Source organism: Anopheles gambiae, chromosome 3, assembly GCF_943734735.2.
Source record: "Anopheles gambiae chromosome 3, idAnoGambNW_F1_1, whole genome shotgun sequence".
NCBI lineage: Eukaryota > Metazoa > Arthropoda > Insecta > Diptera > Culicidae > Anopheles > Anopheles gambiae.
In genome coordinates this window covers 69,162,531-69,178,493 of record NC_064602.1, presented here as the reverse complement: position 1 = coordinate 69,178,493, position 15,963 = coordinate 69,162,531, and the positions used below count along the sequence as shown (strand labels likewise).

Below are 15,963 nucleotides of genomic sequence, written 5' to 3'. Positions count from 1 at the left end.
CCAAAGATGTGCAAATGAAAATAAAATAAATTATGTCAAAGATCCTCGAACATGTCAAGAATGCCAAAAGATTGCATATAAATTATAAGTTTGATGTTACATTTGTTCAGAAAAATATTTTCTGTAGAATGAATAATGTAGGTACTTTATTTTGGGACAGTGATATTTATCAATTTTGAAAAAAAAATGTTTTCTTGAAGCAAACTTCTCATTTTTGTCATGCTATGGTACTACACATTCTTAAGCATATCACGAACAATGTTTCAAAAAATAAAGCAGTACAATAACTTCATTTTTCACGAAAAAAAAAAACAAATGTTAAATTGTAAGTAGTGGGCACTTTATTTTGCCGGCCACTGTATATCGTATTTGTTAGCTGACAACATAACGCAACTTTATGACAAGTTTCGTTTTAAAATGATGTCTAGAACGTAAATTATTAGGTTTTCAATCCACGAATTTTCAAACTCCCATACAAAAAGTTGGGCTTACTCGTGCAGGCGGTCGTAGAAATACGTCGTTTTTTTGCGAGTAAGTTACAGTAGAAAACAATATCAAAATTCCAGGAGAATATTGTTAGTGGAGATGGAAGCATTGATAAAAATTTCATGCATATTAGACAAGCAGATAAAAAGGTATGAGCTTTTGAATCCTCAAAAATGTAATGTCTCATACAAAATATACGGTCCTACCCAGGTAGGCGGTCATAGATGTAAAGGGGTGTGGATAGAGTTTGGAAGCACTGAAGATTACTATGATGCATATCAAAGTAAGTAGTAGCTGGTCTCGCGATACAGTCGTCATCTCGTACGACTTAACAACATGCCCATCATGGGTTCAAGCACCGAATAGACCGTGCCCCCATACGTAAGACAGACTATTCTACTATGTGTAATAAGTAAGTCACTGAAAACCGAGCAAAGTAAAGTAGTGGCACAGGCACAACGACAATCTTTGCGATAACGGTTGTTGTGCCAAAGAAGAAGAAGAAGAAGAAGAAGAAGATATCAAAGTATGTCCATTTTGTCCCGCGTGCTCATTTTGCCCCGTGTTCCCTTACTCTAGCGGGAATCGTATTTGGTTGAGCTATCTTGCAAATAAGGTCGACCATGCCAGAGTAACATGGGTTCGTAGCGAAGTGATCAACTGTTATCAATGTTTTATACGTTTCGCGTTTTCACCTTTGTGTATAATAATTGGAATCAAATCATATAAGATGGTTTAGTATGCACTTTCGAGCCAATTTAGTTTTTCTTTCATTCAACTAATTCTTGCAGGCTTGGAGTTTAAAGAAAAAGTACTTTAAGGTATAAAAAAACCCCAGCACAACATAAATAATTGTAAGTTGTAAGATAGTGATTTGATAAACATGAAGCAAAACTGAAAAACAATTGAAGCAATTTTTCCCAGATAATTATTTATCTTTTTGTTATTTATTGATTAGAATTCAACAGACCACTGCCTTCTTAAAGCGAAACAAGGTCACAAACATATGATACAGTCTCGTTTCAGTCATCGTTTTTGCCGCGTTAAGAAACAAGTGTCCGTCAAACTTCTTCATCTTCTTTTTTTATTTCCAAATCAATGGTTAAGGCATTTGCTGCATTCTATTTGCTAACCTTGTACATCATGTACGTATCTGTTCTGCATTGATTAATTGCGTGGTCCATTTCATGTATATTAATCCTTGCCAAATAGTTAACCGAATCAAAAACACCAATTGAGTCCTTTTCACTTGATGCGTTGATGGACCAATTAACTTTTCGTACTGTTCGTTTCTAGAGAACTAACGGAGAACTAATCATGACGTCTTCACACATTACGGCTTACCACAGGTAAATATTTCACCCAGTACAATGCAAACGACTCACTAAGCATTGTTTTAAAATCATTGTTTTGAACCGTATCACAAGATTATTTAAGAAAATTTCTTCAATAAAAAGCTACTCTTTAATTTCGTGTTTACAAATACTTCAGCAGAAGAAATACAGAATTGCAGAAAAATTAGCATGCTCGAAATAACATCAAACTACTAATACTTATGTTTCTATAAGAGTTTACAATGAGCAAATAACAATATTAAACAAAACTATGTGTGATAAAAGCAATACAGTAATCTATCAGTGAGCCAAAGAACTTACTATGGAACAAGTTAATGCCATACTGTTTAATGGCAACCTAGCTTAAAATTCAAACATTAAATTACTTTTGTTAAAGGTAAACTCTAGCAGGATGTGCAGTTTTGCAAGCATAAATACTATTAACGCACTGCAATATTAGCCACTGGAATCGGTATTTCTATACAAACCAAGGGGATTTATTCTTATCGCCCGGCGTTCATGCAGGTCGCTATGTTTACAGTAACATCTGAGGGCAGGGAATCCCCAATAACAACAGCACAGCTTCACCGATAGGGATGCAAACTGACCGTGATTCAGTTCAATCGTAGACGGCATCCGAAGCAGACGCGAAATCGCCCAACGTCCAAACCAACCATGTGGCAGTTCATAAGGTCACGAATATTAACGGTGATAATCTTCATAGGTGCTGCTCATGGGTAGGAACAAACGTGCTGGAAGTGCTGTGCCAATCGATTGAGTTGAGAGTAATTTGTACACTACGAAACGAAATATACTTTTTCTAGGCTACTGGTTGTGGGTCCGAAATTTATCCGGGCCAACCAGGAATACACTCTGGTGATCAGCAACTTTAACTCACAGCTAAGCAAAGTGGACCTGCTGTTAAAACTGGAAGGCGAAACTGATAATGGTTTAAGCGTTCTGAACGTTACCAAGATGGTTGACGTGCGACGTAATATGAACCGAATGATCAACTTCAATGTATGAAGAGTGAGCGATATTAGTTTCTAAGGCTTACAACTAAAACATTCGATCCTTTGCAGATGCCTGAGGATCTGACGGCTGGAAACTACAAAATAACTATCGATGGACAGCGTGGCTTCAGCTTTCACAAGGAGGCAGAGCTGGTGTATCTCAGCAAATCGATATCGGGGCTAATACAGGTCGATAAGCCCGTATTTAAACCTGGGGATACGGTGAACTTCCGTGTGATCGTGCTGGACACGGAGCTGAAGCCGCCAGCGAGGGTCAAGTCGGTTTATGTAACTATACGAGATCCTCAGCGCAATGTGATTCGCAAATGGTCCACGGCAAAGCTGTATGCCGGTGTGTTCGAGAGCGATCTGCAGATAGCGCCTACTCCAATGCTCGGGGTCTGGAATATCTCGGTGGAGGTGGAAGGAGAAGAGCTTGTGTCAAAGACGTTTGAGGTGAAGGAGTACGTGTTGTCAACGTTCGACGTGCAGGTCATGCCATCGGTGATTCCACTGGAAGAGCATCAAGCTGTGAATCTTACAATCGAAGCGAACTATCACTTTGGTAAGCCAGTGCAAGGAGTGGCCAAGGTGGAGCTGTACCTAGACGACGATAAGCTAAATCAGAAAAAAGAGCTGACTGTGTACGGAAAGGGCCAGGTAGAGTTGCGCTTTGACAATTTTGCAATGGATGCGGATCAGCAGGATGTACGAGTGAAGGTGTCGTTCATCGAGCAGTACACAAGTAAGAATCATGTTCGAAATACCGTTGCTTACAGTGATTAAATAAGAAATATCTCTTCATAGATCGTACGGTGGTCAAACAGTCACAAATCACGGTATATAGGTATGCGTACCGAGTAGAATTGATAAAAGAGAGTCCACAGTTTCGTCCGGGACTCCCGTTCAAATGTGCGCTGCAGTTTACACACCATGATGGAACACCGGCTAAAGGCATTACCGGGAAGGTAGAGGTATCCGATGTAGGATTCGAAACGACAACAACGAGTGATAACGATGGATTGATTAAGCTCGAGCTGCAACCAAGTGAGGGTACTGAACAACTCGGTATTAACGTAAGTATCTAGAATGGTTATTTAATGGTTGACAAAGCATCTTGAAGGGTCAGTTCTTTTGCAGTTCAATGCTGTTGATGGATTCTTTTTTTATGAAGATGTGAATAAGGTAGAAACGGTTACGGATGCGTATATTAAACTGGAGCTGAAATCACCGTGAGTAATAACTCGCTACAAAGTGAAACTGGCAGTGTGATGAATAACATAACATATCGTTCTAGCATCAAACGGAACAAATTGATGCGCTTCATGGTGACGTGCACGGAGCGCATGACATTCTTCGTGTACTATGTCATGTCAAAGGGCAATATCATCGATGCAGGCTTCATGCGACCCAACAAGCAAACGAAGTACCTGTTGCAGCTAAACGCAACAGAAAAGATGATTCCGAAGGCGAAAATTCTCATCGCTACCGTAGCGGGCCGCACGGTAGTGTACGACTACGCAGACCTCGATTTCCAAGAGCTTCGCAATAATGTAAGCATTTGTTTGTCGTGTTGTTTAACGTAACACTTATTCATGTTGTGTGGAAACAGTTTGATTTAAGCATTGACGAGCAAGAGATCAAGCCGGGACGACAAATCGAGCTGAGCATGTCTGGACGCCCAGGAGCGTACGTTGGGCTGGCCGCGTATGACAAAGCCTTGCTGCTGTTCAACAAGAACCACGACCTGTTCTGGGAGGACATTGGGCAGGTGTTTGATGGGTTCCATGCAATCAATGAGAACGAGTTTGACATATTCCACGTATGTATGATGCGAAAATCGAGCAAGAGATATCAGAAAACAATTATCAAAAACGAGACGCGTAATTACTTTTGCAGAGCTTGGGTCTGTTCGCCAGGACATTGGACGATATCTTGTTCGACAGTGCAAATGAAAAGACGGGGCGTAATGCACTGCAGTCAGGCAAGCCGATCGGCAAGCTGGTGTCGTATCGGACGAACTTCCAGGAATCGTGGTTGTGGAAAAATGTTTCCATCGGACGATCGGGAAGTCGCAAGTTGATCGAGGTAGTACCGGACACGACCACCTCCTGGTATCTGACGGGCTTCTCGATCGATCCCGTGTACGGGTTGGGTATCATCAAGAAGCCAATCCAGTTCACAACAGTCCAGCCGTTCTACATCGTAGAGAATCTACCATATTCAATCAAACGAGGCGAAGCGGTCGTGTTGCAGTTTACGCTGTTCAACAACCTTGGAGCGGAGTATATAGCCGATGTGACGCTGTACAATGTGGCCAACCAGACCGAGTTCGTCGGACGTCCAGATACGGGTGAGTAAGGTTTGTATCAATAAGATTACATAAAAAAAAACATTTATTTTCCAGATCTCAGCTATACCAAATCGGTTAGCGTTCCTCCGAAGGTTGGTGTTCCGATCTCTTTTCTCATAAAGGCCCGCAAGCTCGGCGAGATGGCGGTACGTGTGAAGGCTTCGATAATGCTGGGACACGAAACAGATGCATTGGAAAAGGTGATAAGGGTGATGCCCGAAAGTTTGGCGCAACCAAAAATGGATACAAGCTTTTTCTGCTTCGACGATTACAAAAATCAAACGTTCCCTTTCAACTTGGACATCAACAAGAAGGCCGATAATGGATCGAAAAAGATTGAATTTAGACTAAACCGTAAGTTAAAGGTGTACAAACTAGTGAAAGGAGTTTTTGAGAGTTTTTTATTCTATTACCTGATCATTTCTGCAGCCAACTTGCTGACCATGGTCATCAAGAACCTGGACAATCTACTCGCCGTTCCGACGGGATGTGGTGAGCAGAATATGGTCAAATTTGTTCCCAACATTTTGGTGCTGGATTATCTGTATGCCACCGGATCGAAGGAACAGCATCTAATCGACAAAGCTACGAATTTGTTGCGTCAGGGATATCAGAACCAGATGCGTTACCGCCAGACAGATGGTTCGTTTGGTGTGTGGGAGAAAAGTGGCAGCAGCGTGTTTCTCACCGCGTTCGTTGCCACATCGATGCAAACTGCATCGAAATACATGAACGATATTGATGCAGCAATGGTAGAGAAGGCATTGGATTGGTTGGCCTCGAAGCAGCACAGCTCGGGGCGGTTTGACGAGACCGGTAAAGTGTGGCACAAAGATATGCAAGGAGGGTTGCGCAATGGTGTGGCCCTCACATCGTATGTGTTGACGGCATTGCTGGAGAATGACATCGCCAAAGTGAAGCACGCGGTGGTAATCCAAAACGGAATGAACTATCTGAGCAATCAACTTGCATTCATTAACAATGCATACGACCTATCGATAGCAACCTACGCGATGATGCTGAACGGACACACCATGAAGAAAGAGGCACTCGATAAGCTGATTGATATGTCTTTCATTGATGCTGATAAAAACGAACGGTTCTGGAACACAACGAATCCAATAGAAACCACCGCATATGCTCTGCTGTCGTTTGTGATGGCAGAGAAGTATTTGGACGGTATACCGGTTATGAATTGGTTGGTGAATCAACGGTACGTTACCGGAAGCTTTCCACGCACGCAAGACACGTTTGTGGGCCTTAAAGCGCTGACCAAATTGGCGGAAAAGATATCTCCGTCCCGAAACGACTACACCGTTCAACTGAAGTATAAGAAGAGCACAAAGTACTTCAACATCAACTCGGAGCAAATTGATGTCCAAAATTTCTTGGAAATACCGGAGGACACGAAAAAGCTTGAGATCAATGTAGGAGGTATTGGGTTTGGATTGCTGGAGGTCATTTATCAATTTGATTTAAATCTCGTCAACTTTGAGCATCGATTCAAACTAGACCTGGAGAAACAGAACACAGGCTCTGACTACGAGCTGAGACTGAGGGTCTGTGCCAACTACATCCCCGAGCTGACCGACAGTCAATCGAACATGGCACTAATCGAGGTGACCTTACCGAGCGGTTACGTGGTCGATCGCAATCCAATCAGCGAGCAGACGACGGTGAATCCGATACAGGTAAGCATATTTGAATGCTGTAAATGGAGGATACTTGGAGGCACCATTTAATTGCTTGGAATTTTATTCGCAGAACATGGAAATTCGTTACGGTGGCACTTCAGTCGTTCTGTACTACTACAATATGGGCACCGAGCGAAACTGTTTTACCGTGACTGCGTACAGACGCTTTAAGGTAGCATTGAAGCGTCCAGCGTATGTTGTTGTGTACGATTATTATAATACAAGTGAGTAGTAGTCAAAGATTAGCTATGGAATTGCACAGGGTATGTGACACTCATTGCTTTTTTTTAATTATTTACAGATTTGAACGCCATCAAAGTGTACGAAGTGGACAAGCAGAATGTGTGCGAAATCTGCGAGGAAGAAGACTGTCCCGCAGAGTGCAAGAAATAGAGACTGAACGGTGAAAGAGAAAATGTGGCAAAGATGTCGTCAGAGGCAGCTTAAAACGCAGATAAATGCAAGAGTTGAAATAGTTCTTGCAAGAGTGAACATGTTAAATAAAACACTTCCAAACGAAGCAAGAACCAATTATTTCACGATTTGCTTTCAAGTTAATAACTGATCTTTGCAAGAGTTCATACATTGTTCTTAAAGAAAAATGTGGCAATTTTCGGCAACGGCGATGCTTGTCAAATGTTGGGCTTACTAGAAGATGACCAGCATTGGGACGGAACCATGGGTGAAGTTAATTGGTTCTCATTTCTTAAGCAAATAAGAAATCTATTTGCTATTATTTTAACAACTTGGTTCCGATCAGAAGCTGCAGCATTGCGGAAAAAGTATACACGTTGGAGGTAAGTTGTACTGCATAAAAATTAATTAAAAACAATATACCTTCTTGAAGACAAAGTGATACCAATATCTGGCAAAAATGAACATTTTAATCTTCCAAAACCAAAACACGATTTTCAAAATACGTTACAGACAGATTATATACGGGAAACCAACTATAATGTTGTCGAACTAAAATATCTTCTTAATAACGATCAGGAAAAAGCATACCAAACTATATTCTAGTATGAATGATGAAAATTAAACTGGCGGAGATATTTTTCTTAGGTGCCTAAGATCAACTTTTAAAGGAACGTAAGCTTATGTATGGGTTGAATGTACCATGGACTCATAAACAATCACTAGAAGCTCTCAGTGCTACACTCAAATATCTTTGAGGCAAAGATATATAGATGGGAGTGCTTTAGAACTTCTTTGCGTAGATCTTCGCCAAACTTAACCAGTTAGTCTTAGATCAACACAAGCTGACGAAAGAAATACATGCATAAAGACATCATGGGTATGGAAGCTTGTTGAACCTATTTATTTATAGCAAAATATAAGAGTAAAAACAGATACTTGAAGCTCTAAAATATTCGTTGATAAATATTTGCCAATCGGTGCGGGAAAATTACATCTAGATGCATCTGGTAGCAGGCTAGTGTTGTAAAACACCAAAATATCTATTGTTGTGCGAGTTGCGCATTGGGTTTGCTGCTTGGGCAAACTGACATATGTCACAGGGATTGGGTTGTTGCTTGGGTTTGCATATTTTTTGTGACAGTAGATTTCAGAGTGCGACACGCACACATTGAAGGTATAATAAATGTACTTTAGTCTTGCATGCGACATCAACGAAGAAAGATCGTCTTGTCCGTGAGGGCTCCCGATTTATGGTGAAAGAAAACCTACTACCCCACCCCCTCAAGTTACAGTCCACCGCTAGAGACACAACATTGTGGTCCTACGGAACCGGATAAAGTTACCCAGTGTTGTGATAAGTGGTTTGTCTTTCTCGCGTAAAGTCGGTACAAAGGAACATCCGAGACCGGGTGTTAAGGGCTCTAGACGCCCTACAGTGACGTGACTTTTGGTGCGTTACTACTGACAAACAGATCGAACAGTATCCGTAAACGCGAGTGTTTTCGGTCAGTGCTGTTCGACGGAAGCTGCCTGAGGGCATTCCAGACAACAAGAAGGGAAAAGTGTTCTTTTCAGGAAAAGTGTTTGGCTTGGGTTTTAGCGGTTGCAAATGGCGTGCCGGTGCAAGTGAATGTGTGTTAGTGCGTTCAGCTTGATATCGGTTCGTGTGCAATTGCGCAGCGGCGCCAGCGAATGTACGTGTACGTGTATGCGCGTGTGTGTGTGACAGCTTAGCTTGGCGCGGATTCTTGTGCAAAGGCTCGATACGACGTTGATGGTGTGTGTGCATGTGTGACGAACGATGCCATCACCATTTACTCGATCGAAAAAGCTAAAACGAACACCAGTTAAGCGTGGGACGACATCACCGAAACCAACATCATCACAACAACAGCTAGTAGAAGACAATTCCGACGAAATGGAGGCACAGCTGAAAGTGTTGGAGAAGCAACGGGAAGCAGTGTGTGGAAAGCTTAGTCGTGTGTGTGCAGCTTTGTGTGACAGTGCAGAGCAGCCTAACCTCAACGTAAAAAACGTGCGCTTCCTTCAACTCCAGGAAAAGGCTTTAGAAAACATCTATAGTGAGTGCAACGAAATACAGAACAAAATCTACGAGTTAACGCCGCACGATGACCAAGACAAAGAGCAGAATGACAAATACATCGAATTTGAGACACGTTTCAATGACGTTTCGTTGAAACTGACCGCGTGTTTCGATGCCGTAACGAAAGTTGAAGTAGCCGTTCCACCTGCTCCCCCACTGACCCAGCAGCAGGCTCAGCCCTACCTCCCTCCGTTGCAAGTGCCCCTACCGACCTTTGATGGGTCATACGAAAAGTAGTATTCGTTCAAGGCGATGTTCACCACGGTGATGAACCGATACCAGCAAGAAGAACCGGCCCTGAAGCTTTTTCATTTGCGAAACTGCCTTGTCGGAAAGGCGGCTGGTATCATCGACGATGAGCTGGTAAACAACAACGACTACGAAGCTGCCTGGAAGGTTCTCACTCAGCGGTATGAAGACAAAAGAGTGGTTGTGGATAAGCACATTGAAAACCTTTTCAGCTTACCCAAGATCAACCAGGACAATGCTTCGAGCCTTCGTAAAGTGATTGACACCTGCACTAAAAACGTTGAGGCGTTGAAGAATCAGAACCTTCCGGTAGGTGGTCTCGGTGAGCAAATGTTGGTCAACCTTATAGCTGGTAAGTTAGACAAGAAGTTGCGAGTGGCTTGGGAGACGAAACAAAGGAAGAACTTACTTTCTTCCTACGCCGCTATGATGGAGTTTTTGGAGGAGCAGTGTCGAATTTCTGAGAAGCTCGATACCAGCGTGAAAACATCGACGGAAGGTACAAAGCCGAAAACAGTGGCAAGGAGCCTGGTAGTGAGTGAACCTAAACCGTTAGCGAAGTGTCCAGTATGCAGTGCTGCTCATGAACTCCGAGTTTGTGAACTTTTCAGGGCTAAAGGTGTTAAGGAAAGGTTCGAGATTGCATAACGGTGCGGTGTTTGCTTCAATTGTCTCTCCAAAGGCCATCAATTGCGAGCATGTTTATCCAGTTCTTGCCGTCGTTGCGGTAAGAAACATCATAGCTTACTCCATGAAGATTCCCCAAGTCAGGTTGCAACTAACGTAGCTCAAACGACATCTAGTGAATCAGTGATAGAAGAATCCCAAACAGCCAACGTACAAGCTGAAACACCGACAACCCTGTGCGCGAGTGACGTGGAACCGGAGAAGCAGACCGTCCTTTCGACTGCCATTGTTTTAGTGGATGGTTTGTGCGATTCTCCCTACCCTTGTAGAGTGGTATTAGACTCTGCTTCGCAGATGAACTTCGTCACCGAGCGATTTGCAAACCTTCTCTCCCTTAAGACAAAACCCGCTGACGTCACGGTCAGTGGTCTGAACGGCAATAGAACTCGTCTTTGCCGTAAACTGCGCACGACGATCAGGTCTCGTGCCAGTGACTTTACAGCTGAGTTAGACTTCCTAGTGACACCACGAATCACTGGGGAACTTCCGACGAAGTCTTTCGACATATCACAGTGGCCCATCTCGAGCGAACAGGTGCTGGCCGACCCTACCTTCAACAGAAGAGGACCTGTCGATATGCTGTTTGGCGCTGGAAGTTTTTGGAACCTGATGCTTGACGGCCGATGTGAACTCGGCCCGAACCGACCTACGCTGCGATACACAAAGCTGGGTTGGATCGCTGGAGGTGTGATCGCGAGCGACACGACGGTCGTTGCGCGTACACTTTGCCAAACTGCTGACGATGAGCCGCTCATCGAACTGCTGAGGAACTTCTACAAGGTAGAATCCTGCGACGAGCTCAGCCCTTCCCCGAAGGCGGATGACGAAGTGTGCCTGGAACACTTCCGGCGCACACACGAGCGAACTGAGGAGGGACGGTATGTAGTACGATATCCGTTCAACGAACGTAAACGCGAGCTTGGCGGCTCGCGAGACACAGCGCTGCGACGTTTTCTGGTTTTGGAGCGAAAACTTGACAAGCAGCCGGACTTAAAGGAGCAATATTCGCGGTTCATCCGAGAATATGAGGATCTCGGACACATGCGCGAGATTGTGGAAACACCCAATGACGACCCAGGATCGGTGTTTTATCTACCGCACCACTGCGTGCTGCGGCCTACGAGCACGACAACCAAGCTGCGAGTCGTGTTTGATGGATCAGCGAAGACGTCAACCGGCGTCTCGATCAACGACGTTTTGTTGACTGGACCGACGGTTCAGAACGATCTTACTGCAATTTTGCTTCGTTTCAGAGGATTTCAGTACGTCTTCACACTCGACATTCCGAAGATGTTTCGTCAAGTGGTGGTCCATCCGGATGACACAAGGTACCAGCGAATCTTTTGGAGGTACAATCGGAACGACCCACTTACGGTGCGAGAGCTGCTGACAGTTACGTATGGCTTGGGACCTTCCCCGTTTCAAGCAACCATGGCTCTGAAGCAAGCTGCAGAAGATCATCACGATGAGTTCCCAAGGGCCGCAGAGGTGGTCAATAGGGAGACATACATGGATGATATCCTGACTGGTGCCGATACCCTTGCTGAGGCTTGCCAACTACAGCGAGATGTGACTGGACTACTAGCGAAAGCCTGCTTCAGCGCTCACAAGTGGTGCGCCAACCATTCAGATATCGTTTTTGGTGTAGCTGAAGAACATCGAGGAGACACTTTCGAGGTTACGGACGACACCTCGAAGACCATCGTTAAGACACTGGGCGTGACATGGAACCCGTTGGAGGACTGGTTCTCGGTGTCCGTTCCTGACTTTGACAACCCAGAAGGAATGACTCGAAGGAAACTTCTGAGTCAACTGGCCAAAATCTTCGACCCACTTGGATTCTTTGGCCCAGTAATCACCTACGCGAAGCTGATCTTGCGAGAAGTAGGTGAACTACAAATCGATTGGGACGACTCCATCCCAACCGAAATCGACGAGAAGTGGCGAAACTTTCGGACCGAGATGACATCACTGAGGGAAATCCGAGTTCCGAGATGGATTTCCTGGAAGGATGTGTTCCAGCTGAGACTACAAGGGTTCGCTGACGCATCCGACCAAGCCTACGGTGCCTGCTTGTACGTGCAGGGCACTTTCACCGACAAGGAGTCCAAGATGCAGCTTGTTTGCAGCAAGTCTCGGATCCTACCGAAAAAACGAAGTCCGAAGGAGAAGGCCATCACGACCCCTCGAGCCGAACTGTTAGCGGCACTGTTACTGGCTCGAATGGTCGTGAAGTTCCTGAACGCTACGGAGCTTAAGTTTGAATCAGTACATCTTTGGAGCGACTCCAAAATCGTCTTGGCTTGGGTCAAGAAAACGCCAGAACTACTGCAGACATACGTATCAAATCGGGTAAGCGAGATCCAGCAGCTTAGCCAATCCTTCCACTGGCATTACATTTGCACACATGACAACCCGGCCGATTTGATTTCACGTGGAGTTACACCGAGGAAATTAATAGGTTCAACTATTTGGTGGCGGCCCCGACCAACACAGCACCTCATGAAGGATGAGGACGAAGTGGAAATTCCGGATAATGAGCTGCCGGAAATGCGAGCTGGAGTGGCTTTAGCCATGACTGTTCCGATCGAACGTTTTCCGATCTTTGACAGGTTGAGCAGTTACACACAGATTGTAAGGAGTATGGCCTACTTGGTGCAACTAGCTAGGTTCATCAAGTCACGCAAAAGGGAGGTGGTAAAGGGCCGACTGACAGCGAAGGAAGTGCGTACAGCGACGCTCCTAATAGTACGACTGGTTCAACGCGAGACTTTCCAGCCCGAAATCATCGCACTTATGGACGGTGCGAATACAAAACATCGACTTAATGGACTACAAGCGTTTTTGGATCCTGACGATGGGATCATACGAGTTGGAGGCAGGATCAAGCGAGCCTTCATACCTTACGACAGTCGACATCAGATGCTGTTGCCGGCTAAGCATCCAATCACTGAAGCTCTCGTTCGCGAACTACACATCGACAACCTACACATCGGGCAAAGAGGTTTGCTTGCAGTTGTACGTCAACGGTACTGGCCACTGAATGCGAAGAATACTATTCGAAATGTGATACGGAAGTGCATCGTGTGTTTCAAGGCAAACCCGTTGAAGACGACGCAACTGATGGGTGACCTACCGTCGTATCGCGTCCAGCCAGCCCCCGTCTTTTCGAATACCGGTGTGGACTACGCCGGTCCCTTCTGGATAAAATCAACGACTTCTCGCAAACCGCAAATCACCAAGGCGTACGTGTGCTTGTTTGTGTGTTTGCAGACTCGGGTGGTTCACTTGGAATTGGTTTCAGACTTGACGACTGACGCATTTCTAGCGAGTTTGAGACGGTTCATCAGTCGACGTGGATGCCCAAAAACGATACGCTCTGACAACGCGACTAATTTTGTCGGAGCTAAAACCGAACTACATGAACTTTGGTGTATGTTCCAGAACGATTGCGCTACGAAAAAGATCACCAACTATTGCGTCGACAAGGGTATTGACTGGTCGTTCATACCACCACGAAGCCCACACTTTGGTGGCATTTGGGAGGCTGGTGTGAAGCAGGTCAAATACCACCTAAAACGTATTGTTGGCGATAGGAAGCTGTCTTACGAGGAGCTTTACACGACATTGACCCAGATGGAAGCGGTACTAAACTCTCGTCCCTTGGTATCGAGTTCAGATGACCCATCCGACTACACTGCGATTACGCCTGCACATTTCCTGATCGGACGTGAGATGCAGACGGTTCCTGAACCTGACTACTCTACCTTGAAGGAAAATCATCTCTCACGATGGCAGTTAGTGCAGTCCATGCTGCAACACTTCTGGAAACGATGGACCGCCGAGTATTTGCCGGAGCTGCAGAATCGATCGAAATGGCTGAAGCGGAAGGTGATTAAAGTAGGATCACTTGTGCTACTAGCTGACCAGAATGCGCCACTACTGCAGTGGCCACTTGCCAGAATCGTTGCCGCACACCCTGGAGACGATGGTACAATTCGTGTCGTTACCGTTAAGACGGCGAATGGAGCGGAATTCAAGCGTGCGGTAACTGAGGTCTGTTTTCTACCGTTAGACGAGGATGAAAATTGAAATAACATTTCAACGCCGGGGAGGATGTTGTGCGAGTTGCGCATTGCGTTTGCTGCTTGGGCAAACTGACATATGTCACAGGGATTGGGTTGTTGCTTGGGTTTGCATATTTTTTGTGACAGTAGAATTCAGAGTGCGACACGCACACATTGAAGGTATAATAAATGTACTTTAGTCTTGCATGCGACATCAACGAAGATAGATCGTCTTGTCCGTGAGGGCTCCCGATTTATGGTGAAAGAAAACCTACTACCCCACCCCCTCAAGTTACAGTCCACCGCTAGAGACACAACATCTATAGTATATTGAAAGAAAGGGGTTACACTTAAGATTTCGATGTTTATTAAATTAAAAGAAAGGTTTGGGCCCGCTTCGAGATAATAACACTTCAGGAGTTGCGCTGGAAATGCGTAATCGTACGCAAATAAAGCAGCAACTGCACGATCTACCAGAGTGGCGGAGAGACGCGCAATCGCGGTACTGCGTTCATGGTGCTGGGTGCGATGCCATAGAAGGTGGTCGGGTGGTGGCCGGTCAACGAACGGATGTGCAGGTTGACGATTCGTGGCAGATTCATCAACCTGAGCATTATTGATGACCACAGTCCGCACTTTAAGAGTACCCATGACGAACAGTAGCCATTTTATACGCAGTTTGAGAGGGAGTACGATCGCTGCCTAAAACATGACGTAAAGATTGTCATAGGAGACATTAACGCTCAGGACGTACAGGAGGAGGCATATAAACCAACCATCGGAAGCTTCAGCGTCTACCAGCGGACAAACCAAAACGACCTCAGGCTCATAAACTTTACCTCGTCCAAGCACATGAGCATCCGCAGCACCTTCTTACAGTATGCTCACCGCCGTAGTTACACCTGGAGACAGCCTAGAGGTGATTCAAAGTCCCAAATCGACCATGTTCTGATTGACGGAAGGCTCTCGGGTATTATCGACATCAAAACGTATAGAGGTCCGGCACGGTTTGTTTTGGTTGATACAACGTTATCATAGAATAAAAATAAATTGATGGAATTTTGTGGCTTTTTCTTAAACAAAAAAACGATATCAACTTTTTTTTCATTTCATGAGAAGATGATTTTTGAATACGTTTTGTTTATTTTTTTTTATGATAAATCAAAACAAACCGTACCAGATCTGACAGCTATTCAATCGAAGTCGACAATTATTTAAATCACGTGTGTGTTTCAGGTCCTACTCAACACGTGCACATCATGCAGAATGGAAACTTTTCATTAAGTGTTTGGTACGTTGGGCATTGACACCATAAAACAAAATCTATAGGGTAAATGTAGGGTAAATGTAAGCTGAGTTTAAGCACCGTTGCTCGAAAGTGAAGTTTATGCTAGATAAATCTATGGAGGACACCGTTGAATGTTAAAATGTTAAGTAAGAATATTATGTACCATATCCCATTTGCTGTGGAACAGTCACTGCCGAAATAAAACAGTACAATACCTTCATGTACAAAATACATCTAAGTGGAATATTGCAAATTAGCTGAATAAATATTA

At 44.5% G+C, this 15,963-nt stretch overlaps 2 protein-coding genes across 2 annotated transcripts; both read left to right on the top strand.

Annotated features, from left to right (window-relative positions):
- Nucleotides 1-1,129: 1,129 nt before the first annotated feature.
- On the top strand, nucleotides 1,130-7,414 carry LOC36518491 (thioester-containing protein 1 allele S3). Its single transcript, XM_024811300.2, has 14 exons — nucleotides 1,130-1,631; nucleotides 1,783-1,835; nucleotides 2,346-2,557; nucleotides 2,645-2,840; nucleotides 2,903-3,578; nucleotides 3,641-3,909; nucleotides 3,974-4,065; nucleotides 4,131-4,386; nucleotides 4,446-4,655; nucleotides 4,733-5,186; nucleotides 5,241-5,540; nucleotides 5,616-6,877; nucleotides 6,951-7,104; nucleotides 7,182-7,414. Exons 3-14 carry the CDS (start codon nucleotides 2,496-2,498, stop codon nucleotides 7,271-7,273), a joined length of 4,023 nt encoding a protein of 1,340 aa, XP_024667078.2. The 5' UTR covers nucleotides 1,130-1,631; nucleotides 1,783-1,835; nucleotides 2,346-2,495; the 3' UTR covers nucleotides 7,274-7,414.
- Nucleotides 7,415-9,653: 2,239 nt separating this feature from the next.
- LOC133393156 (uncharacterized) lies at nucleotides 9,654-14,429 on the top strand. Its single transcript, XM_061656612.1, has 3 exons — nucleotides 9,654-9,959; nucleotides 10,851-12,689; nucleotides 13,782-14,429. The coding sequence occupies exons 1-3, from the start codon at nucleotides 9,654-9,656 to the stop codon at nucleotides 14,427-14,429; spliced, it is 2,793 nt and encodes a 930-aa protein (XP_061512596.1).
- Nucleotides 14,430-15,963: the final 1,534 nt, after the last annotated feature.